Source organism: Branchiostoma lanceolatum, chromosome 5, assembly GCF_035083965.1.
Source record: "Branchiostoma lanceolatum isolate klBraLanc5 chromosome 5, klBraLanc5.hap2, whole genome shotgun sequence".
Lineage (NCBI taxonomy): Eukaryota > Metazoa > Chordata > Leptocardii > Amphioxiformes > Branchiostomatidae > Branchiostoma > Branchiostoma lanceolatum.
Window position 1 is genome coordinate 11,758,025 of NC_089726.1, and position 25,285 is coordinate 11,783,309.

At 40.6% G+C, this 25,285-nt stretch overlaps 3 protein-coding genes across 3 annotated transcripts; 2 read left to right on the top strand and 1 right to left on the bottom strand.

Annotated features, from left to right (window-relative positions):
• The first annotated feature begins 103 nt into the window (after nt 1–103).
• LOC136435129 (dolichol-phosphate mannosyltransferase subunit 3-like) lies at nt 104–3,334 on the top strand. The gene is made up of 5 exons (XM_066428361.1): nt 104–231; nt 582–704; nt 1,768–1,797; nt 2,243–2,320; nt 2,465–3,334. The coding sequence occupies exons 2-5, from the start codon at nt 585–587 to the stop codon at nt 2,516–2,518; spliced, it is 282 nt and encodes a 93-aa protein (XP_066284458.1). The 5' UTR covers nt 104–231; nt 582–584; the 3' UTR covers nt 2,519–3,334.
• On the bottom strand, nt 2,837–9,627 carry LOC136435124 (NCK-interacting protein with SH3 domain-like). Its single transcript, XM_066428354.1, has 13 exons — nt 9,340–9,627; nt 8,479–8,591; nt 8,049–8,176; nt 7,503–7,640; nt 6,919–7,199; nt 6,401–6,565; nt 5,895–5,981; nt 5,436–5,574; nt 5,077–5,157; nt 4,844–4,972; nt 4,585–4,677; nt 4,274–4,446; nt 2,837–3,986 (listed from the first exon to the last, which is right to left on the bottom strand). Exons 1-13 carry the CDS (start codon nt 9,505–9,507, stop codon nt 3,783–3,785), a joined length of 1,899 nt encoding a protein of 632 aa, XP_066284451.1. The 5' UTR covers nt 9,508–9,627; the 3' UTR covers nt 2,837–3,782.
• A 65-nt stretch (nt 9,628–9,692) lies between these two features.
• On the top strand, nt 9,693–25,277 carry LOC136435123 (gamma-tubulin complex component 6-like). Its single transcript, XM_066428353.1, has 31 exons — nt 9,693–10,127; nt 11,051–11,175; nt 11,575–11,666; nt 11,848–11,929; nt 12,105–12,161; nt 12,517–12,644; nt 12,805–12,838; nt 13,146–13,294; nt 13,680–13,896; nt 14,190–14,404; nt 14,766–14,846; nt 15,023–15,107; nt 15,274–15,383; nt 15,585–15,676; nt 15,918–16,057; nt 16,301–16,450; nt 16,617–16,698; nt 16,957–17,045; nt 17,480–17,595; nt 17,833–19,271; nt 19,581–19,676; nt 20,066–20,225; nt 20,715–20,856; nt 21,303–21,459; nt 21,574–21,611; nt 21,787–21,843; nt 22,543–22,618; nt 22,845–22,899; nt 23,087–23,248; nt 23,688–23,887; nt 24,241–25,277. Exons 1-31 carry the CDS (start codon nt 9,803–9,805, stop codon nt 24,330–24,332), a joined length of 5,043 nt encoding a protein of 1,680 aa, XP_066284450.1. The 5' UTR covers nt 9,693–9,802; the 3' UTR covers nt 24,333–25,277.
• The last annotated feature ends 8 nt before the right edge of the window (nt 25,278–25,285 follow it).

Genomic DNA, 25,285 nt, shown 5'->3' on the forward strand with positions numbered 1-25,285 from the left:
AACGCAGTGTAAATATTGATTTGAATGATGAAACATAACCGAAAATATCATATAACTATCGACGTCGACATTATTCTCATGTTGGGACTAGAAATCTATTTGCAACATTACGATTTACGGTAACAGTTTGCACAGTTCAAAGGTCACCAGCTGATCGAAGCTTTCTCCAACAAAGGGACGTGGCTGAACTTTTTCTGTGATCAAAGCTAATTTTGAACCCTCTAGGTCACGGTAAGCGTTGCACAAGATGTTATTAAAGTCTTCCGCTATCTTTGGGCTAGAAAATTACATGTACACATGACTATTGGGGGATAATATTGGGGTAAAATATCTGCTAGTGCAATTTCTCCATGATCTTGCATGTTCTCTCCACTCCGGTTCATCATGTCCACGTCAAAATTCATGTGTTACTTTGTTCAAGAAAGTGAAAACATTTTAAACTGCAAAGAGTAAGACCTGCTTGCCATGTCCTTTGATATTGTGAACATTGGAAGTCTGCTGCTCCTAACACATGCAGGGATGTACATATAATAGAGTCCATAATTTCTAACGGTCCATAATTTTTTGTTGTTGATCGTCAGGTGATGACGAAGTTGCTGCAGTGGCTGTTGGGAGTGGGGCTCCTGCTGGGTACGTGGGCATGTCTGGTGTGGGACCTGGTGCCAACACAACTCACACCGCAGTGGAAGGAGGTCGTCTGGGTGGTGAGTTCGTCCAAAAGCGGAAGTTGTTATTTCTCTGGAAATTAATAACTTCTTGTCATGTACTGGAAAAAGGGTTTGCGGATTCGATGGGGTGGTCTACAGGGGTGGGCTAGTGGGGTGGGCTACCTCAGCATCTACCCTTTCTGGACCTCAAGGCTGTGCATGGGGGTTTGGCCTCTTATGGAATTTCCTTGAAGAGGATCTGGGTCAAGCTGTGGGTGGGCTAGAGGGAAGGTAACAGCTGATCATATGGCAGGTGGGGGGGGGGGGTACATGTAGGTGCACCAAGACTGGTAGAAAAGCCATTTATCATAAACAAACTTCTAAGTACTCAGTATACAATTAGGATTTTAGGGAAGAGGTACAAGGGGAAATAAACTGGAAGTTGCATAGGACAGCTAGGGAATGAGAGAGCCTTTGTTTGACAAAATTCAAAACATATGTCTCACATTTAGACTAGAATGTACCTGAATGCATGTGCTTGCATACAATGTACAATGTGGTTATGTGTGTCAGTGTGCATGAGCGTGGGTTGGAATGTTTTAAGTGTGTGTGTTTGTACAATGTATAGTGTTGCTTTTGTTGCTCATTTCTTTTTTGTAGCCACAATGCTACTGTCCTGTTGGCCTGACTGAGCAGTATATAAAGGAACAGGGAACATAGTCCTCCATGTTTAAAAATCTAAAACTGGGGATAACAAACTCCTGCACGATGTAAATGTATGCAGTATGCTCATTGCCCACCGCCACCCCACCCCCCACTGTAGCATCCCCAAAGCAATATGATCCTTCAGCAAAAGAAAGCATTCTTTCCGGCCCTCCCACAGAGTGACCCATCTTTTCCTCAAGGAAATTCCATTCAATGCTAAACCCCCATGCACAGCCTTGAGGTCCAGAAAGGGTAGATGCTGAGGTAGACCACCCCACTAGCCCACCCCTGTAGACCACCCCATCGAATCCGCAAACCCACTGGAAAAAATGAAATTGGCCTAAACTGTTTTTGTGTGTGTGTGTGCTCAGCCAGGAACATAACATTCATGTTTCTCTCTCTCTCCTCTCCACAGGCACCCATGTATCTTCTCATGACTTTTGCAGTAAGTACTGGTATTCTTTAGTTACTAGAATATTCTTCAAACAGTGACTTGATAAAAGGTAGCGAAATACTAACCTCCAAAGTTTTATTGGTATTCTTTACTCATTAGGGCAGGTGTTAATTGCAGTGAATGATGCCATAGATCTGAACCTGCTAGTGTCATGTCAGGGTTGAATTGACAGGGTGTTACAATCAACATGTGAAACTTCATCATTTATTTGTAGAATCGAATTAGGAGACATCACATTGAGCCATCTTCAGTAGCAGTTAACATGTGGTTCCAATGTACATGTCTCTTTTATTAGTTATAACACCTCTGCAGCTGCACATATACAACTGTCATCAATATTAAGAGCTGCTAATGGAGCAGGTACTGTTTGATTAATTCCATTCTTTGCATCACAGAGCAATCATTCACCAATGTCTGCTTTCTGCCTTTTTCTCAGTGCTACTCATTAGCAACAATTGGCTACAGAGTTGCCACCTTCAATGACTGTGAAGATGCTGCCAAAGAGCTCCAACAGGTGAGTACTCTCATGTTTCTTCAATTTACAGTACCTTGTTCTTCAATCATTCCATTAGTGTTTTGGTAATTATCAATTCAAGAAGTCTACGCATCTATTTACTCATATTTCCTTTGAATGTTCTCTTTTGTGTCCCTCTCACAGGAAATTGAGGAGGCAAGAAGAGATTTGACGAAGAAAGGCTTGAAGTTTTCCTGATTGATAGTTTTGTAACCTAGATATTTGTTCTGCAAAATAATTGAAGAGGACCAAACTACAAATGATGTAGGACCCAGTCTGAATTATATGTATGATGCCTGCTAATGTGACTAAGAGGGAAATTCATACATGGAAGGTAACAACCAAATAACTGGCCGTAAATGTGATTTATGAAGAGAAAGACACACTTGCAATTGTGTAGTAAGTTGACTTTAATGTATGATACATGTATCATGTTTTTTATTTTCTAATGACCTTGCACAGGTTGCAGTGATAAGGCCATAATTTAAAGTTGTACTGGATGAATGTGAAGGTTGCTGCAATTGGCAACGTCTTTATTATCACAAGTAAATGTAACTATATGTGTACTTTTATAATAGTTTGTAGAAGCTACAAGTGTAATGTATAGTGCCTGTTAGGCCATCAACTATGTAGTAGATGGCGGCACATTCTGTTAAAGTAAGAACGTAAATAAAATAATTTAGTAGACAGTGAATTTAAAAAAGAGTTTGTACTCCAAATGGCTAAGTAAGCATTTTTATCAGTAATTGTAACAATTACAAGCAAAGCAATAACATGTGGCAAGTATAATTTGAATCTAGAATAACGGAGAGTGAATATTTTCCTTGCAGAATAACTTACATTAAAAGGGCTTACCGGTATCAATTACACCATATGCTCTGGAATGAATGTTGCACAATATTATTGCAGATAAACAAAATCCATTATGGTTTAAAAAAGATAGTGCACTCTATAATGTCTGTTTTGTATTATCATTCTGATCACTGTGTCAAAATAGAACCTATCAACTTTTTTTATACACAATGTCTGTCATGTTTTATATAATATCTTAAATAGCATCTGTGTGGTAATATAGCAGATCACAGCCTTTCTTCTTTCAATTATCAAATATCACAGTTTTTGCTGACATTAGCAGAATACAACTTATAAATTTATAATTTCCAAGACTAGCAAACATCAGACTTGGTATGTGTGTTGGATCTGTAGGTATCAATATGGAAGGCAGCAGCAGCAGGAAAGTTGCAATTTAGCCACTATAAGTAGCCACTATATTGAAAGTCAGTTCTGAGTCTATGTACAGCACTAGTCTGGTCATAACAACTCCCTGTACTGTTCAGGAACAATATACCGCCTCAATTATATCAGCCAGTATTAAAGTTCCTTCTTGCACTTTGGGTCTTCATTACGCTGGACATACATGTAAGTTCTGTGAAAAGTCTGCAGCATAGGTGACCAATGCTCATTAAACCAAGTCTGATCGGGAGAAGACATCAGGAAAGTCTGCCCATATCTGACTGATAATGAACTTGTCTGCTTCACTCTCCTTTTCCTCCTCCCTCTGGATGGCCAGGAAGCACTGCTGCAGGTCGTCGCGGCGATGGCGGTGTTCTTTGTACGATGTGTTCTTCACGATACTGTGGAACAGGGACAGGTGCTCTGTCCTGATCTGTGGGGGAGGGCAACGATGGGATATAGCTTAATTAGAGCAAACCTCCTTGATCAGAGATAGCAAATGCATAGCACAAAGAGGCTATTATTCTGAAACATGAAGGTCATGACATGTACTGCTACCAGTACATCAATGAAGGTTAGACATCAAGGTAATACAAAACACTAAAGAAAAGCTACTCAAGCAAATGGATAAGTTATGTAATCTGTCAGAAGTTTCAGATAGCATAGGCTATATTTCGTCAGTGACTAATATCCCTAGTGCCAGAGTGAAAGTGAACTCACCTCATCTCCAGGCGGGAGATCCGACACCTGTCTCACTATGATGTCAATCAGAACCATCATGTCATTAGTGTAGAAGATCCCTGAGGTCACCTCACTCGAGAACACATCAGCAAGGAACTTCAGCAGGGAGTTAGGTGGCCTTGGCTCATGATCAAACATGTGGACTGGGTCATCTGACAATAACAGATTTGTTTTATATAATCAGCAACATGTATAGAAAATATGTGTGAATGTGTATTTATGTAAAAGGAAAGCAGAACGGTAAATGAATAAACATCTGAATGCATGTAGACAGATAGACACCCTCTTACCTCCTCTGTTAACCAGTAGCATAATTTTCTCACTAAAAGCCCTGACATTGCTACTGCTGGCAATGGCTTTCATCACAAGGTTATCTTTTGGGTCTGCAAACAAGAGAGAAGAAACATGGACATATTGTACTAACTCTAAGAGTTCCTTTTTTCTACAAACACAAAAATGGGATCAATATGGTTAACAGCACCAGAAAATAACAGGTTACATTGTACTTTGTTTATTGATTTGTACTATACAACACCATAGGTAGGTTACCAGAGAAGTGTAGGTTGAAGGCCAGGATAAGGTTGAGGAATAAGTCAGGCACTTGTTCATGGACATCTTCCTCTGGAGGCTCCTCCACATGGGACAACAGGAAGCCCAGGAACTCCTCACTCAGGTGCTCTGGGGGACAGAACAAGCGGCTTAATCATAATACATGTGCAAGCTGTCTCATGTTGTCTCTGTACATTAAGATAACAAAAGAAAAAGAAAAGTAAAGTACTGACCATAATGGTGAACAGGTAAGGCCTCCCCTGTAGAGAACAGCATGGTCAGAAGTAAAGCAGAGTATTGGAGTTTCTGCAATGCTGTAATGTGAAACCACATGAAAATATAAGTCCTTCCATTTACAGTCTGAGCAAGGAATCATTTTGGTATGTCTAATTACTTACAAAAAACGCATCCAATTACATGTACTTACAAAAAATGTATGCTGACTGACACAAAATGTCCCAACAGCATATATACATTCCATTTCCAATCTACCTGAAATTCCTACTAAAGTCTGATTAGCCAAAAGTGCAACAATGGTGAAAACACCACGTGGTAGCTTAAACTAAAAAAAAGCCATGTTTAAATTCGTGACCTTCCACACTGTCCTGCATGTCTCTTGCCAGTTCCATGGGCAGGATGGAGCAGACCAGGGAGGAGATGACCTCCCTCTCCAGCCCACACAGCCCAGCAAACACCTGCAGCAGGGCCAGCCGGATGGGTAGTCTGTGTTCCTGGGGAGAATACAAACACAGAGTACACTTGTTGGCAGTCACCTTTATTCATCTATTTAGAACATATACATGAATAAATAAGAGTATTGCCTTCATAGTTCAATATTCCAGAAAATCTGAATGTAAACAGTTACTTAAGACCACTGAAGAAGAATGCTGGACAGCATCTGAAATGTCTGTTATTTGTCAGACTTGCTTATATCACTGGTATACATTGAATGGAAAAATATTCTTATTCATTCTTGGATGCTACTAAGTGTCAGGTTTTCAGTGCTACAACTAAAAAAAGGTCACTTTTGTGATGAAATCCATTGTCTTACCATCTGATAGTACTGCACCATGTGGTGTAGAACCTCATAGTTGTCCTGCTGAACTGCCTTTCTACAGACTGCAGGCATGGCATTTTCCTTGGACAAACACACACAACTTTGTAAAAGTAACTAGATAGCCAGTCATGTACATGTATTCTTTTAAGAACTGTGGCAGCACCAGTAGCATGTTAAAAGTTCAAATTTCTGACATAAGTTTTCTGACAAAGTTATGTAGATAATGTATGTTGATTATGTAAATAATGTTGGCCAATAGAGTAATGTGAAATAGTCTCAACCTAAAACATGACAATGTTGTATCATATCTAGAAGACCTCTTACAACAATATCTTCACGTATAATACCCATGAAATGTGATATGAGGGTTCCAAGATTTAAAAAGCTTCCTTTTCCCTGACCAAGCAGTGCTCTGTTTTTTGTAATATCGCTGAACCATCCACAAAATCATACAAGGCTTCAATATGTCACATCTACCCTGAAAAAGCTTGTACTTATACCAGTATAGACATGAGTTCCTCCAGGTACTCCAGTATGATGGACTGGTCCTCGTACAGATGCCAGCTCCTCTGCTGTGAGTCATCCTTCACACTGCTCATCTCACTAAAGATAACCTCCAGACGCTCACTGTCCTGGGTACCATCACCCGACTTCACTGTGTGTAACTGATGAAGAGGAAAAGGCAATGTAGCGTAGTGGGGGAAATATCTGTCATGTTATTAGATTAACAAGGGGATCAATCTAAAACTATAACAAAACACACATTCCATATAATGGACTAAAACATAAGTTAAAAGGCCTTAAAATCACAGATGAAAAATCTGTAATCTGACTCTTTAAAATTATGTAAGCAGAAATGTTACATGATAAATCATATCGTCTTTTCCTTTGTGATAATTTTTTCTATGTTAAACAAGATTATAAGAAAAGTCCAAAGCTTTAATCAAATATATCTATGTCATATTAATAACATTATATATTCCCATATTGAATGCAGTGAACTCTGTGAGAATCTTACCTTACTGGAGTTGACCTGTCTCAGAATATCCTCCATTGCCCTTTCAAGGTCAGGTACTTTATCCTTTATGTGGTTCAAAATGGAGGAGACAGCTATTCTGGACTTATGGAAACTCACATCTGTCTTTACTCGAACAAGTTCGACAAGTTCTGATCCAATATTTTCAGGTATGTTGGTTTCCTCTGATCTTTTGTCATTCAAGGGTTCCGTCTGGGAGGAGGAATCTGTTGTAGCCACCTTTGCAGATGTGTCCTGATATATCTCAAATTTCTGCATGTGAGCTTTTGATCGGAGGAAGACACAGAAAAAGGATATCTTATATGGTTCAGACAATAATCAAGTGTATCAAATTCACATATACATGTAATATATTCAAAATAGCATTTTCATTGCAAACCAACAGTTAACATTTCTAAGTAGGCTTCTCTGGCAATAGAAATACAGAGTCCTGTTGAGGTTTCAGGCAAACAATACTTGAATACATCAATGACTCGCGATCGGGTCCCAGCAAAATAATAAATGACAATGTAGGTAAAGTAATGTCAACACAAATGAGTGTGAGTAGTGATAGCGTGATATGTTACCCATTCTCTCTATGCCAGAAGTGTCTGGTGCCTGCATACAGGGTTCACTGAAGGCTGACCTCTGTGGTGGTGCAGGTACTTGGTTTGGAGCCTGTGGAGCCCTGTGACTTTTTGTGGACCGACGTCTTGTTGGAGAATCTGCAATAACAGCAAGGACTTTTTACTATCAGGTCAATCTTATCAGTCAGAAGATATTCAAGAAGTGAAATATCATAATAAAATGAAATAACCCGTTGACCTGTTGCAGACATCACACTTCCATTCAGGTCACGTGACATAGGCTTTGGGTCATTTCAGCTTTAGCAGGAACAGAGGACTGATCAAAAGCTTGTTGGTAAAAGCTTTATTAGATAGCATACAAATTCTTCATAAATCAATGTCAATTACCGTCACAGATGAACTTCCATTCGGATATAAATGAATTAAGGTAATGTCTAATAATTACATTGGAAATCAATCTGCAGAAGGGACAATGTCGATCCTTAACCAGACTATCAATCATTTTTCGTTGATAATCATCCAATGACTACAGTTTAGGTATCCCACCTGGTACTCTGGAGACAGGAGCCTGGGGTGCTGGGCGAGCTGGTTGGGAAGGAATTCCCACGCTGGGCTGATGCAGATAATCCTGGCTTTGTTTATCTACTGTGGCTTTCCTGTGAGCTATCAGCTTCCTGTGGTGAAAAATGTGAAGACATCATTATCATGCATTTTGATATCATTTTAGACAGATATAGACAGTAAGAAATAAGCCATATACTATTTGATGCCTTTGACTTATTCTACCAAAACTCACTTTGCACAGAATTTACTTCAATGAGATATTCTTTGCATATACAAATTGTTATTGTGGTATCTATTTACAATTATGTTGATGATGATGTTATCGGGAATGTCCATCTGCTTTGTCATGCCCTCCACACCATGGTGAATTTTCAACAATCAAATAAGCACACAGATGCCAGGCATGACTTACTGTAAGACTTCCCTATGCTGTGCTGTGTACGTGCCACCATTGTTCATGGCTGCCATGTGAACTTGCTCGATCCCTCTGTCAATGGACAGGATGATATCTCCACACTCAGCACTCTACAGGATTAGAAAATGGCAGAAGATGAATGACCCAATTAGATGATTGGGGTAACCTGGATCAATCATGCAATGGGCTGATTCAATTAGCATTGACCAGTGCCAATAAAACCAAATTAGGAGGAAGTCCAATCCCACTGCAGTATATATAAAAGCATTTTCAAACAAACATCATCTCTAGTAGTTGATGTTTGCTATGAACAATGCATCTAATGTGGAAAATGTAATTCAAATTTAATCATGAATATCTTATCTAAATCTAATGTCAATCTTATCTTGCTGTCATTGGATTTCCTGTGCAGGATAAACTACATTAACAGCACACAATGGCTATATCCAAATATCATATCCATCTAACTTTATGGAACTTCATGAATCTTACAAAAATAATGCACATGACACTGACCACAAAATATGTCCTGACACCAGATAGAGGTGGGTGTGTCTACAGGTGGGTGTGGCATGTCAACTTGTGATCTTATGGAGAACTGTTAGCCAACTAGAATAGAAAAAATGGACAAACGGAAATCTTCGACATTATTCCATTTTTTTCTAGTTGATAAACAGTTTAAAGTCTCCATTATGTAATTTAGCAAACTCAGATAGTCAGATGAACTTTCATGCTAATTTGTGGTCTCACCAAGGCCAAGACCACCATAGGCGAGAATCTATACAAGAGCACGCAAAAGACCACAAGCCAGCCCTACACTTCTGATCGTACAACACGCCGAATGAACGCCGAGCCCACCTCATCTTTCTCCATGTAGTTGTACGGGACGTAGCCGACCCTGCCGGTGTCGTCTGTCACCTCCCACCAGTGGGCATCGCTCCGGTTCAGGAGGGTGAACCTCTGCCCCACTCGGAACGAGAGCGCCGACGCGTCATCCGCTTTGAAATCGTATAACGCGCGATACATAGTGGCTATGTCCTTCTGAGAGACTATTGTGCTGTTAAAAGTGCACGAAACTTAAATGAATCAAAGAAAACCACAACGACCCGAAGTTCTTTTTGTTGATACCGCCATTTTGAATTGCCCAGCTGCGCACTGCATGATGGGATAAAAATCACAACCTCGAAGTGCACTATGGGATTGAAATTGGCGCTAAATTTTCAAGATGGCGGTGCGAAGACGACAAATTTTCTGTTTTGAGGATATTTTTGGTTTCTAGCAGTAACATTTCTTCCCAGAGCGCAGATCGTTTGCTGGAATAATGTCTGAGGTTGGGATCACCGATCTGTTCAACCAACTGTGCAAAAGTCACTACAAAGTGGACGCTAGACAGCCCAGAATCGTGCGCCCGAAGCTGTCAAAACAAAAAATCTCCGCCCGACTGAGGAACACCCTCTACAACACACTGTTCGAGGACACACTTGCTAGAAGAAATGGGTTGGCGGACAAAGAAAGAATCGGCAAGGAGGAGACGCTGTCCGAGAAGGAAGGGATGCTGGTGTTTGCCTATGAACTCAGGCTGGAGCGAAGATTCGATGATGCAGCAAGACTGGAGCACTTGGTGGACAAGCTGTATTCAGGAGCAGGTAAAGTCAAATCGATTTGGTTTGATCCTTGATTTAAATCTATATAGTATATACAAATGTACATGCGTATATTCTCATATTCCGACTACTTGGTAAGGTGACAAGGACTCCAGGCTTACTCTATGATACATTATACTCTACGATACTATACGATACGATGCGATACAATACGATGCAACACTCTATGATACTATTACTCTAGGATACGATACGATAGTCTATGATACTATTTAGTATTACTATACTACTCTACGATACAATACGAAAATTATACTCTAACATACGATACTATACGATATGATGCGATACAATACAATACTCTAACATACGATACTCTACGATACTATATACGATATGATGCGATACAAATTACACTACAATGCGATACAAGCGATTGGATATCAAACAACTGCCCTACAAACTACATTTTGTTTGTTTGTTTGTTTGTATTGCACATCCGGTAAACCGCATCAAGGCGTAACACACCAGGTTTGTACTGAAGAGTACAAGTTGCATATCCAAACAGATTTATATGATCCACACACACTGGGAAGGACCCCTACTCTTTTCGATAAGTGTGTTGGGTTCTTTAACATGCTTGAGTTGTGGCTCTCCTCAAACACGGGACCTCCATTTAACGTCCTATCCGAGGGACGTCCCTAACCGAAGCTAGGTACTCATTTTAACCTGAGTGAGGTGGGGAAAGTCGTGTAAATTGCCTTTCCCAAGGACACAACGTCAACGGGACACATCAAGGAACCCTGTATTCGAACCCGGTATCTCTGGGTTCTGGGGCCAAACACCCTGCCACTACAGCACCGCAACGCCATTTTAAGCAAACACACAGTACTGTTTACCACAGGAGGATGGTCAGAGACAGACAAATGACACTTGTGTGTAACGGTTATATGTCTTCATCACAGATGCAGATGTCAAGTCCGTACTGCGTCTGTTTTTGGGATTGGCTAGATCTGGGAATCAGCCAGATATGCCGTCTATTGGTTACCGTGACCTCCAGTTACCGATGAAAAACCTGAAGCAAAATGAGGTAATAGTCTGTATATATTACGGGTATCTTTGCATTATAGTTGCATTATACTTTGTGCATATAATATATACACAGATTATATAAACAGTGCTCAATTATAACAAATTGACAATGGTTTAAATGATAAGCTTAGTTTCTGATTGTCTAGTAAAGTAAAGATTTCATGTACTCCAACACTTTCACTTTCTGACACAGTCTCACATACGAATTCCACCATGTACATGTGAAGACATACCAATGACAGTCACATCGTTGATTAAAACTTAAATTCAATGTGATCACTAAGATTAGAAATCATAGAAGGGTTTTCTTCAATGATGAAAGTTAATGGCAAATAAACTGATAATGTTTTGTAGAATCTTACAGTTTCATGACTTGGATGGCCTCCCTGTTTTTCAGATGAATGGTTGGCTTTGCCCCTGTGGTCCTGTATTTTACGGAGACAGCAAGTATCTCGTCGACAGTTTCCATGGCTACATGCAGTATGACAGGCAAGTTCTATTGAGATCTGTAATCAGTGGCCTATTTTACCCCAAGCAGAAAAGTGCACCAAGCAGCACCATAGTTTCTGATGATTCATAAACTGTTTGTTAACTGGTCCTTGCAATGTTAAATGAGACATGCTTTAAATGTCTTGTTTTGCTGTAAGACTGATCTTCTTCCTTCTTCCAGGAGCTTGTTTGAACATGGATTACCAGCATCTATGATAAGTATGTACTCCACTGGTCAGCCTCAGCCTGGTCTGTCATGGAAGGTAATAATACATGTAGTTTCAAACAAATTATGCTTCTGCCTAGTCTAGGATATTATGTAAAAGCTTCAACATCCCAGAGCCTTCGAAAGTAAACGTATCTATATCAACAGCAATGTAGTGAATATTTGTTATATACTTACTCATTCACTCACAACCATACCCATTTCTTTCCCAGTTGTTTGAGGCAACTCCAGGCCAAGATCTTCTGGGAAATGGATTATTCCAGCTGAAGGTAAAATACATCATTCTAATCTTTCCCAAATGAATCAGAAGTGACTTTTGTTGGTTACTTTTTTCTCACATTTATTAGGACTATATATATATATATATATATGGGTTTATTAGGAGTTCAATTAAGTCTTATTGTTATGTTTTGTCTGACCCTCATGACCTCAATGAAGAGAAAACAGCAGGCTGATTTGAGTTTTTCATGTCTCAAACAAAGAAACAGACAGAAAAACAGACAAACCTGCAGATTTTAGCTTTCATAAATAACTAAAGTCTCAAACAAACAAATCAACAAAATGTACAAACAAACAAACACATGGACAAAACATGATTAAGACATGTTTTCTGTTGTTTGACAGGGCATGAAGAATGATCAGTATGAAAGGCAGACCAACACCACGCTGTACGGTGCACTTGTACACAGCCACACCCGCAGCATCGACATCAAACTGGGCCTGCCGGAGCTGCCTGATGAGACGGACACTCAGTAAGATCTGCTCTAGTGGTTCTGTCTGAACTTTAAATTCTTCACTCATTTTGTATAGATATCATATCAATTGTACTATTCTATGATAAACATGCAGCTGCATGCTGACAAATGTTTATTTACTACTTGTATTTCAATTTTCATCATTCTTATTTTACAGGGCTCTAGGACTTAAGATCCATCCATACACAGAGGTAAGAAATAAATGATAACAGATATCAAGTACCCTTCTCTAAACCTGTGTTCTTTGTGGCACATGATGTGTTGCTGCTACTGATAGCATTATTGAAAAATGTTTAGGGTCCAGATCATAAGGATAACAAAACAGGATGGGAATGGTGTTGTGGGGCAGTCTAAAGCTCCAGGCTACATGATTTCTGAAGACCAATGATGTAAGATGTTGTTATGTGACTTTAATTGGTATCACCTGCTTCCTCCACCTCATGATAGTGGTGGTAGGGCATGCTAGACTTCATGTTGTCCATGCCATCCCTTCTGCAGCTGTCAGAAGATGAGGGTTTCACTGAGCCGTCCGACACAGAGTCCAGTCTGACCACCCCCAGCCCAGACCTGCTGATAGAGGAGGATATCTGGGAGCAGGCACTGACCTACAAACCCAGTCAACACAGGACATGGGAGACCATAGGATGGTTGGTCCTTTGGTGCTGTTTTACATGACATCTTAGTTTGAGATAAAGATGTCAGTGTTTGCACAAAGCCTTTAAGATTCTCTTTCCGCTAGACACTTTGTGTGGCCCTTCTTTTCGTAATTGAAAAATGATGCAAGATGTAAAAGTGTGACTTAAAAAACAAGGGATCACAAAATGTAGAAAATGGTTCTTTATGATTGAGTGATCTGTCAAATCTTTGGATCTTATTTTCTTGTATTGATACCTTACTAATTCCTCTGATATTCTCAGACACAAGTATAGAACTCAACTTATCTGTACATTTTGAAATCTTGTTAAAGAATTGGTCAAAACAATAGAAGCGAAGAGGCACCTTAAGTAAAATTTGTCTGATTCTCCTTCCCAGTGTCCCCGGCCCTACAGAGAAGCCATACCTGACAGAGGCAGGTCGACAGGTGTTTGATGCCCTGTACACCATGGTTCAGCGCCAGGTGCAGGTGGCAGGGCTGGACAGCACCACCGTGCAGAAACCAGTCAGCCACATGGTACACGAGAGGGACCTGGTCAGGGATGCTCGAAATGTGCTCATTGGAGTACCCTCACACACCTTTGTCTTGGACCAGGTAAACTGTGCTTCTGATGTCATCTTAAAGTATTTTTTGAATAGTCATGTACCATCAGTTTCCATTCATTAAACAGAAAGAATCAAACTAAAGAGCATCGGCTAATTGGTTCAGATTAGCTAGAGCCTATGGATATTTTCAGGGTAACGAACTGATAGTCTTCTACAGACTAATCTTGACACTAATCCTACTTTTTAGTGTTTAACTTTTATGGATGTGGCTATTGGAAAAATCTCTTTTGGGCAAAAACAAGTCGTAGAAGACTGTTTGCATTACCATTTATTCCTCCCTAGATGACACAGTCCTTCAGTGTAAAGGAAGGCATCCACATGTCTGGGACCACCCCGGGGGCTATGCGACAAACTCTGTCCAGATTTGCTGAGATCGGGACCAACTACCGCCGCCTAGCTATCTTTGCATCACCCCCCATCATGAACTCCTTCTACCAGGGTGGACTGATCTTCCAGGCTTTTACAGGGGGTCTCAGGAAGTACCTGCAGTACTATAGGTAGGGATACGTTATTTAAAATATATTAGACCAAAAATTTTACTTAACCCTTGTCGTGTGGGACCCCTATATATAGGCAGGCCCCTCATTACAGAGCCTTTTTGTTGGTCCGGTGTTGGCATGTTGGGGGTATTTTTCAGCTGGCTGTGATCAGTTTCCTCCACTGGGGTCTGTTCTGTGCTAAGGACTGAGCTTCATCCCAGGTGATCCCCATTGCCTCGAGGTCTCTAGTCACAGTGCTTCTCTAGGTATTGTAGATGCAATTATTGCTACATGTATGTGTTTAGAAAGGAGTCAGCGATACATATATTATGGTTCACAGTAGTACAATATACATGTATTTTGCCCATGTACAATGTAGGTACTATGTGCTATCAGGCTCCTCCAGTGTGTCCCTACTCACCCTAGAGATGTGGTACAGGAAGCTTGGGGTACAGATTAGGTAAGTGTTCTTCCCTCTTATGCTCAGTGTGCAGTTTTATGTCTTCGTGCAGTAACACCCTTGTGAATTCCTCCACCAGTAAGGCATACTTAATTAGGTTTCAATTCTGCTAACAATTTACTACAACAGAAATCTTACCAGTACATTTTCTAACACTTTTTTTCACATTTCCCCAGGTACCTTGCAGAGTTGTGTATGTGTTCATCTTCCAGTCAGTTCAACCCTGCTGGGAGGAATGGACTCCCAGATGGATTCCCTACAGTAAGGATTGTTGACACTGCAGTCTTCATAGCTTGTTTTAAGGAAATGGTCCTTTCTTGAGAGTATAATAGAATGTCACTATTCAAAGACAATGTTTGGGAAAAGTTTTTTTTTCTTTACTCAGCATTATTCTGATGAATCTCTCCTACTATTGCCACACTAACAGGGAGTGAAGTTGCTGACATACTTGTACAAGGAATCCCTGGACTCCTGTAACACAGACAACTATTCAGCCCTCCTGTCTCTACTACAGCACTCTACAGGACCCTACATCACGTGAGCTACTATTCTTTATACACATTTCATATTTCTTGAAGTGGGATGATCAAAGTTTTAATGTCACATCACTATTTCAATAAAGTATAGTGCCTTGTAATGTCAAGTACCCTGCATTTGCCTATTCGTCTGTTTTTCTCTGTCTGTTTGTTAGTTTGTATGTTTTTTTATTTGTTTTCAAGCCTTTTTCCTCTGTCACAGTTTTGTCCAGGACTGGGTGTTTGATGGCATATGTCGAGACATCTATGGAGAGTACACCATAGAAGTCAATGATGAGTTCCTATGCTTCAGAGGTTGGTAATCATTGTTCTTGTAAAAATATATCTGTGTTGTAGTGTTATTATATGTATTTTCAATAAGAGGAATTGAACATGTCATGCACAGATGGAATAAAGGCAATGCTATGACAAAAATATTGTGGAACAGACTCTGTATTAGTACCACTTGCAGTTAGGTTTATTGGTTACCAAAGGAATGGGAATTATTTTAATTTTCTTTCTCATGTTCATTATGATGTACATTCCTGTGTTTCAGACAAGCACTACTGGACCCAGGGGTTCACTGTTGCCACGGCTACAGTGGAGGAAAGTGTTCCTCTATTCCTGGCAGACCTAGCTAACAACATCTTTGTGTGTGGAAAGTCTCTGAACCTGCTCAGACTCTGCTGTCCTGGGGTGGGTCACACTCTCAAATCAACATTCACAAATGAACTTTGTGTTTCTTTCTGTACAGTTTAGCTTTACTTTCCAAAGGTAGTGAAACAAGGCATCAAACTTGTTAGCTAAACTTTGGTTCCCGTGTACTACAGGCAGAGGTTGTCAAAATTTGTCTGCTGATGTCTTCTGTCTGAAATTTTGAAGTACACATGTATTAGATTCTGTAGCAGCTCTTCCAGTAATGGTCCCCACCCCCTACAGCATCACTTGTGCACAAGAGATGTCCCTGTGCCACGGCTGGCCCTGACCTTCTCCATGGAGGACCTGTCTAACATTGAGGAGCGGTGTGCGGAGTATGTGGGGAAAATGGACGGGATAGCTAGACGTAAGACTGTGTCCAGCGAAGAAATGGTGAGTTCTCATGAACAGACAAGCTCACAAACTAAACAGTAAACTTTCATATTTTCTCTCCCCCATTGTTGTATCTTAGACTCTAGTAAAGAGTGTTAAGGATTGATAGAAACATTCAAAATAATTTGTGAAGGCTACATTTACTGAGATAGTTTCCTTGCTACAGGAGAGAAGAGCAGTCCAGGCCAGACAGGACCTGGTGGTGCTCGCCAGACAGACAGCCTCCAAGGAGATAGACCGCATCCAGAGTAAGTACTGTGGGGATAGACCAAATTACCAGGAGGTACTATGTTAAATACACTGGGTACACAGTGGCTGCCTTGGGAAACAGGCTGGATAATCATATATCCAGGCACAATGAGAAATGGACTGCACACTGTCAGAACAATAGTCTTAAATTTTCATGACTCAGTAATCCTCTTTATCAACATATCTCCCATTGTATCTATTCATAAGGCTGTATCTCTGTGTGACGACCTCCTGATCTCTAACTCTGCACACTTCAGGTGAGAGACAGAAGGCACTGGAAGCTGCTGATGCCAAGAAGAGACAACAGTTCCAGGAACTGAAAGAGCAGATGGAACAGGATCTTCAGGTACAGAACAGCTCTAGAGTCAACTCTGCTCTTCTCAGTGACAAAACTATAGTTTATGATAAATGTATGTAGTGCACATGGATTTTCTCATATCCAGCAGCAATGCAACATTTAGGACATAGATATGAATATGGGACGATATGTTACATGTATGATGTACATGTATCAGCAGATGCTAATGTAGGTATCACATTTTGTGTCATCTTTTGGTTGTAAGTACAGTCAATCTGCCTAAGAAGACCACTAATAAAATCTGGTCTTAGTGGACAAGTGGGTTCTAAATGCTTGTATTAATGGGAAAGATATCTAAGGGACTACCAAGTAGTGGTCACATTGGCCACGTAGTTGTTATGTAGAAGTGGTACAAATTTGACTATGTTTGTGACAACAAAAAGCGTGCCTACCATGATGTATTAATTGCGTTGTTCCCTCAGCGACGCGCCTCAGAGAAGGAGAAGGAGGCAGAGGAAGATGTGGCGTTTATCGAGGGGCTGAAGAGGAGGGAGAGTGAGGAGGCAGAGGCTGAGGCTGAGCTGGAGAGACAAGCCAGGTGAGGAGGACCTGATATATCTACACTAGTCGATTACTTTAACCCTTGCAGGCTTTTTGCTCATTGTTTGAATTCAGTACATTATATTTGATATAGCTTTGCCCGTATTGATGTGGTTAAAATGCATACTCATAGAAGCTTGCGCTGCTATCTTAGGCTCTGTTACAAGCAAGAAATGTCTAACCTTGGCGTCAATAACAATTGTCCTCACCATTTTTATTATCATGTGTCATACAGGGAAGAGGTAGTGGAGTACTATGCCAAGTTAGGTGAAGAAGCAGCCAAGAGAGAGCAGAGAGCTCTGTGGAAGATCAGGCGGCATCGCCTAGACCAGGCACGTCTCAACTTCTTACTCAACGAGGAGAAGAATCTCAAGAAAGGAGCTGGGCCAAGCTCTGATGGAGAGGAAGGGAGAGGAACTGGCAGTCCGAATGTTGCAGATCAAACAGGAATGCTGGTTTCATTCGCTGAGAGTCCACAACCAAGTGCAGAGACAGGAAAGCTCATTTCATTCATAGCAGAGCCATCAGAACCACCCACAGTTTTACATTCCATCCCAGAAGGGAGGAATCTGCTAGACTTGTCTATTGAAGAATTCCTGCCCAAGTCCGAGCCAACAGGAGGAGAAACACAGGAAGATGCAAGTGCAGCTAAACTTGACGAAGTATTGTTAGAAATAGGCTCAGACTTGCCTCATAAAGAAAGAAAGCCCCACCCTTCAGACACCTCTGTACCGGTTCAGACGAAGCCAGGCATTGCTGTCCACCAGCATGGACACCCATCTCAGTCTTCTGTCTTCAGTGAGGAAGAGATAACTTCACCTGCAGGTGGAGACGGGATAAAGAGAAGTCATCCTTCTGACTCTGTGTTTACTGCTGATGGAGGGATGGGGGAGGGAGATGAGGGGAAGGCCAGTGTACAGGTGGGGAAACATGGGCACCACTCTGACTCTGTCTTCACTGCTGGTGGGGAAATGAAGGAGGGAGAGAGTCACAAGGCACTGATCAGGGTAAGGAAGCACGGGCACCACTCAGAGTCAGTCTTGACAATGGGGGGGGAAGTTAAGGAAGACACTCAGAAGAGGATAGTTAGACGAGGGGAACATGGGCATCATTCTGACTCCGCCTTTAGCACCGGAGGGGAGATAAGAGAGGCAGACGTGAAGAAGCCTTTGATAAGAGTGGGGCAGCATGGCCATGCCTCTGACTCTGTGGTGGGAGACTTGATTTCTGGAGAGCAAGACGAAAACAGTACAAGACTGGTGACAAGAAGCCAACATGGCCATCCGTCCGATTTGTCTGCAGGGCCGGACACTGCTAGACCGCAGAGAAACAAACATGGGCATGCATCTGACATGTCTCAAGTGCCAGATGCTGGAAGACCAAGGAGAAGCCAGCATTGCCATGCATCAGAGTCTGCTGCAAAGGACATTCTCTATCCTACAGAAGATCGAGAACCTGATAGCAGAACCAAACATGGAGTCAGAGGGAAGATTCCGCATGGGCATTCCTCTGACTCCACAGTAGAGGGAATACTGTATGAGGAGGCCATAGATTCCACCTGGGTGGTCAAGAGGTCGAGGTTTAAGGAGAGGAACGTCCATGGTCACCACTCTGACTCCAGTGTGCAGAGGCTGCTGTACCCACAGGAGAAAGCAGACAGTGATGCGCAAAAAGGTAAGCAGAAGTCACATTTCTGGCATGTGGGCATTACTGTAGTTAAGTCTCTTCATACAGTAATACAAGACTGCAAGGGTCAGATACTTGTACTCGTTATATTATGATATTACAAACATACATGTAAGTAATCCTATCTTATCATTGTCCAGGTTTATCTTGATTGTCTTTTCTTTAAAAAAAATACATTTCCCTCTATTGATCCAAAACTAGAATATTTTACTCTTTGGAGTAGATTTTTGTACTGATTGTTGTACTAAAAAGCATATAACTCATTTCCTATTGTTTGTTCTCCTTTCTCCCCAAAAGTATCTAAAGAGGGAGGCACAGTTTCTGCCAATATAGCAAAGAAGGTGTGGGCAGATCAGCAGGTGGAACCACTGCCAGACAAGTTTGATATGCTGGGTAAATATTCACTTTGGGGTCACAAATGATTGTACATTGGGTTATTCATGTACATATAGAACCTTGAGGGGGTGACACCATGGTAGTCAGAATGAAACCGTAGGAGGTAGACAATGATTTGATACATTTGTAGATTTTTTATTACTTAATATTAGAATGAAATGGACTTGAATGTGACAGTGAAAATTTTTGATTTAATGGAATGGCAACCCGTACATATACATGTAAACAGAATTTCTAGAGAAGTATTTCTGAGATCCAATATTTATTTTGATTACTTGATTATTTATGAAGCAATGGTTTGTTGACATTAAGTTATGATTAAAAAGGTGATCTGCAATCAGCTGTTTTATTATTTACAACTGTTTCTTTCTTCAATTTGAACACAGATAACCCACCATCTGTTGATCTGCTGGGAAACCTTGGTGTGATACCGTACACCATGTTTGGTGACTATGGTTGTGGTGGCAGTGATGAGGTGGACAGTGTGGACATCGTGTCCCTCCCTGTACTCATCAAGCGCTCCATCACAAGTCCCCTCACTGCTCAGTAAGTCTACAGTCTTACTCGGACATTGTAAGAATGTTGGTGAGGTCTGCGACCTTAATTTTAACAGTAATATGTCTACTTCATATTCTATAATGTACTTGTATCCAGTATTTGTTTATTAAAAAAAAAATGAAACAGAAGAAAAATTCAAACATTCACAATCCGAGAAAATCCATACGTTTACTCTTTTGGACACAATATCGAGAAGAAACAACTAAAAAATGAGTTAATTTCAAGACATGTAAGATAATCTCCAAGAAGATCTATCGGTGGCAAAGACAGTATCCAAAGGGCCATAGCAATTTTATTGGCCAATTAACCTGGATACGGTCTTTACCAATGATAGGTCTGCTTGGAGATTTATGTAATGCTCATTTTTAATTTCAAATCAGATACCAAATATTAAGTATCAAAGGAATGTAGAAATTGTATTGCAGATTTGGGTACCTTAGAAACTTTGTAAAAATTATAACATGTTTCATCTTGTAGGATCACTCTGGTGAATAAGGCCATAGTAGATTACTTCATTGTGGAACTGAAGGTACAGCGCCACTTTAAAGCCCTGCGGACATATTTACTCATGGAGGATGGGGAGTTTGGGCATGCTTTATCTGACCAGCTTTTTGATAAGGTTGGTTTTGCATTTTGTACTGTTTTGATGTTGATTGGTTGGTTCATTGGTTTGGATAAAGACATGGTTTGTTCAATGCTTAGTGGCCAGCTTTCATAAGGAGATTAGTATTTCATAAATTTTCTCTATCCCTTAGTCTATTTGACAGTTGGAGCTCCACAGAAGATCTGGCAACCAGTTTTCTCCACCCTTCTCAGTGTTCTTCTTCATTTTTCACTTAATGTCATGCCAGTCCAGTCTCTGATATCAGCCTCCCAATTTTTTCTTCTTCCTAGTACTTGAACGGATCCCCGCATAGTTTTGGCTAGTTAGTCCCAATGACTGTGACTCGAGGCCGTACCACTTCAGTTTCCCTTTCTTTACTGTGGTTAAGAGTTGGATGACTTATTACAGATTAGTTCATGATGAACACATCTGATGTACTGTTTACTTGTTGGCTCCCTTAGCTTGCCCAGGGCCTGTCCCCACAAGAGTTGCTGTCCCCCCTGGTGTTGAACAGTGTGTTGACCCGAGCCATCCAGACCTCAATCAACAGAGACTCTGACTACACGGCAAACTTCAGCTTTGCTCTCAAGTGGCTGCCAGAACACTTCAAGCTCAATGGTCAGTAGAATCTGACTGTGTTTGTGACAAGCATTTCATGAGGATTACATATTTCAGGGTTGTTAGTGCATTATTGATGTGAGAGATTAAAAACATGGCATTATTTTTTTTCAGCTCATGACACACTGGATTGCCTCGAACTTCGTTACAAGGTATTTAAAATTTCAATCTCTAAGTTTCATGTTAAGGCTGATGTCTTCACCTTTCAATAACGACATTGCAGACCAATTTTTGTATCAATTGTACATATCTTGTTATTAGCTGTCCTACGTTAGTCTATCCAATGATGAATTATCTGAATTACTAACCCCGCCCGCTGTTATGCAGGTGGACTGGCCCCTCAATATTGTCATCACGGACACCACTATCAACAAGTACAACAAGGTGAGGAATTCAGAAAGACTCCATCTTCTGTTACTGGTCAGGGCCTTTGTATTACTTGCTGTCTACAGTTTCATCCTGTTGTTTATTAGCCTGGATGCCAGACCCCCAAACTCTGAAATATCTATCGTGTGGGAGTCTGGTCTGATGGGTGGGGAAATTTTCTCAGTAGAGTGGTGTCAGTGGGAGGAGAAGCTGTGATTAATGGCCACTCGCACCACAGGTAGCCTGGTACATGGCACCACAATTGGCCAGCTGGCTATGAACAATAATGAATCATGGACAAGACACAGCTCAACGGTTAATCATTAACCACTCAATTATCAAAATATGCATGGAGTTATTTTAAGTGTATTTAGTAATTTACCTCTGGTAATGTCCTATTTGTTAAACTGAGATCATGTGTTAAACAGGTCTACAACCAAATAAGACATTACGGGCCCTATCTGCAGTTACATTTTATCTGTTAGTGGATTCAAAAACACAGCTGGGAGTCTGTGACCAATCATGGCAGGGGTGTACATGGCTCCCTGCTGATCCTGCTGCTGCTCTATTGGTGGGATCCTCGCTCAGTATTTGAGCTGGCATGAGAAAATTTCCCCAAGCATCAGACCAGACCCCCACACGATAGATATTTCAGAGTTTGGGGGTCTGGCATCCGGGCTAGTTGTTTATGCTCTTGTCTTATTTTCTGTCCTGCAGATCTTTTCATTCATGCTACAGCTGAAGAGAATCACCTGGGTACTCAAGGACATCTGGTTCCACCTGAAGAGAAGTGGTCAGTTTACTGCCTACCAACTTCTGTGTCTTTTATGCACAACTGGTTTAAAAGTGTCTGTATTGAAATCATAACATTTATACCATAAAAATGCCACTTCAGTTTTAGTTTTGTATTTACATGCAGTTGAGTTTCTGATGATATTAAGTTTCAAAGCCAATTTTCAGGTTAAAAGATTCTGTCATTTTGTGATTATTAACAGCCTAAAATTAAAATCTTTCTACAGCCATTACCAACAGGGCAGGAAACTCCTCCCAGTACAGGCAGCTTCAGCTGTTCAGGTGGGAGAATTTTGCAGTTATACTTACAGTTTTCATTCATAATCTTCTTCATATAATGTATTTTCAAGTGATACTTAGCACGATGACTTTATTGTTCATTTTTCATCCTCTGCTTCTCGATCACAGTCTAGCCTACCAGTCCCTGTAGTCTGGTTTATCACCTTCTACATTGTCTCCTCCCTGTCAGACATGAGATGCAGCACTTTGTGGGTGTGATGCAGGGATACGTGTCTAACCAGATCATCCACGTGAGCTGGCAGGAGTTCTGTAAGGAGCTGCGGGAGAATGTGCACAGTCTGGACGAGCTGCACCAGCGCCATGCTGAGTACCTCAACAAAGCCATCTTCAGGTCAGACTCAGCTATATATAATCACCTGTTACTTCACGCTTTGTATAGCACTCAGTCACTGTTGAAAGAAAGTGGATGCTATCTGAAATGTCTGACCCTTTACAAAATTTATCCACTTGCTTGAGTTGTAATTTTTGTATTGTGTATCTTATTACCAGGATGTCTAACCTTCATCGATGTACCATGTACAATATTTCTCCAATACATGTTTCTGGACCAGAGGGTCAAGAAGTCCTCACAGTTACTGGTAACAACTCACAAGATTTCTGTGCTACTGGAAAGGGTTGCAGTTCTTGGGATGGTTAGGACATGGTCAGCTATTTTCTTTTGTATCCTATGATGATGCAAATGTTGACCTTGTCATCTTAGAGGAAAACATGAGACCTAATGACCTGGCTTGAGAGATAAATGGTTCCTCCCCTCCATGTGTATTCTGCAGGTCTCTGCTGAGTAGGAAGGCTGGACCAGTGATGAAGGTCATTACTGATATCTTCAACGTCATCCTGAAGTTCAGGATTCAGCTGGTCTCACATTCCTGGCACTTCGACGAGACTCGGAAAGAGGCTGTTCACCAGGCCTACCCCAACATGATCAGCTCCTTCCACGCATTCCAGAAATATTCCGAGTTCCTCTACAGAGGTCAGTATTGCTTTCTTCTTCTTTTTGTAGACTGTTGATACTTCTTACTGGTAGATTCTTAGTGCATATCCCGTAAAGGAAGATACAGCAACATTACTTTTAATACATGTACATGCACTTATCTTGTAGTTTAAATTGCCATGTTCCCCTCCATATAAAAGTGTTACTTGAAAGCCATCTTACATTCCTTATGCATTTGTTACTGTTTCATTTGCTGATCAGACCTCCATTTTTTTTAATGATCCATTCACTTCACAAACTGAGTAGGAGAAGACCTACAGGATTTTATGGTTTGCTTAATGAAAAAGCTCATCGGTTGTTTTGTACAAGAACATTATTTGTCGTACTTGCAGTGGTGAAGAAGTTGGTTGCCCGCGGTTACCAGCCCCACCTTGAAGACTTCCTTCTAAGACTCAGCTTCAACAACTACTACCAGGATGTCTAAGTGTGGAAGAGCATCATGTTAAGTCCATCCCATGATATATAACCTGCTACATTTGTACCTTGGTACCAGATTGTACTGGTGACTTGGGAAGTGAATGTTCTAGATGTCAAACACGAAGTGGAAAGACATCTGAACAAAAGCATGACTATGCTGTCTACAAGCAAAACTGAAAAGTAGGATTACTAGTGTATGGGGCATGTCTGATGTGTAACTTTGTTTAAAGTTTGTTGCAAAAAAAAACAAACTTGTCCATTCAGTGGACAAGACTTATGTTTAGGTATTGAATCAAGTTCACCTTTGTTTAAGGATATATATCAACAAACAACTTGTACATATTGATATGTGACTTTCAAATACTGGTCAGGCATACCAGAAGAGAAAAAAGACATAATTAAATGTTCATATACTGAGCCTGAGGCACATTGAAAGACAAGGATTTCCATGTGATTCTAATACCGTATGCATGTCAGAAGTAAGTGATATTAACCAGAAGAGAAATACATGTACCTAATACTTAGTAATAGTTAAGGCTTTTACTGGTCTCAAAGTTGTATCAATCTTTAAGCAAGTTGAAAAGAAGTCGACACTGATTAAAGTGTGTCTGACTACATATAATGTTAAAGACTCAGTATAAGATATTGCTTTCATTATTTGGAGGGAATGATTGGAGCAAAATATTATTATCGTATGTATAAATTATTGGACTCAAAAGGGAACCTGTGTAGAAAATTCATTTGCAAAGATTGCTGATTTGTAAATCATCGCAATATGTCATAGTTTTGTCTTCTAGTTATTGACTTTTTGTAAATATTAGTTAACATTTGATCTCCACAGGAACCTGTAAGAAACAAAAACAATGGTATCCTGCACATTTGTTTGTCATCAAATTTATTGTTGTATCATATGTGTATATGATTGAATGTGTGCCAAATAAAAAGATTGTCTCTTAATTA

Coding starts and splice junctions, on each gene's coding strand:
- LOC136435129 (XM_066428361.1), top strand. CDS start 585: ATGACGAAGTTGCTGCAGTGGCTGTTGGGAGTGGGGCTCCTGCTGGGT. Junction 705..1,767: donor GGAAGGAGGTCGTCTGGGTG/GTGAGTTCGTCC, acceptor TCCTCTCCACAG/GCACCCATGTATCTTCTCAT. Junction 1,798..2,242: donor ATCTTCTCATGACTTTTGCA/GTAAGTACTGGT, acceptor CCTTTTTCTCAG/TGCTACTCATTAGCAACAAT.
- LOC136435124 (XM_066428354.1), bottom strand. CDS start 9,507: ATGTATCGCGCGTTATACGATTTCAAAGCGGATGACGCGTCGGCGCTC. Junction 5,158..5,435: donor CATGCAGGACAGTGTGGAAG/GTCACGAATTTA, acceptor TTCACATTACAG/CATTGCAGAAACTCCAATAC. Junction 3,987..4,273: donor ATCTCCCGCCTGGAGATGAG/GTGAGTTCACTT, acceptor CCTCCCCCACAG/ATCAGGACAGAGCACCTGTC.
- LOC136435123 (XM_066428353.1), top strand. CDS start 9,803: ATGTCTGAGGTTGGGATCACCGATCTGTTCAACCAACTGTGCAAAAGT. Junction 13,897..14,189: donor ACACCTTTGTCTTGGACCAG/GTAAACTGTGCT, acceptor ATTCCTCCCTAG/ATGACACAGTCCTTCAGTGT. Junction 15,108..15,273: donor TCCCAGATGGATTCCCTACA/GTAAGGATTGTT, acceptor CCACACTAACAG/GGAGTGAAGTTGCTGACATA.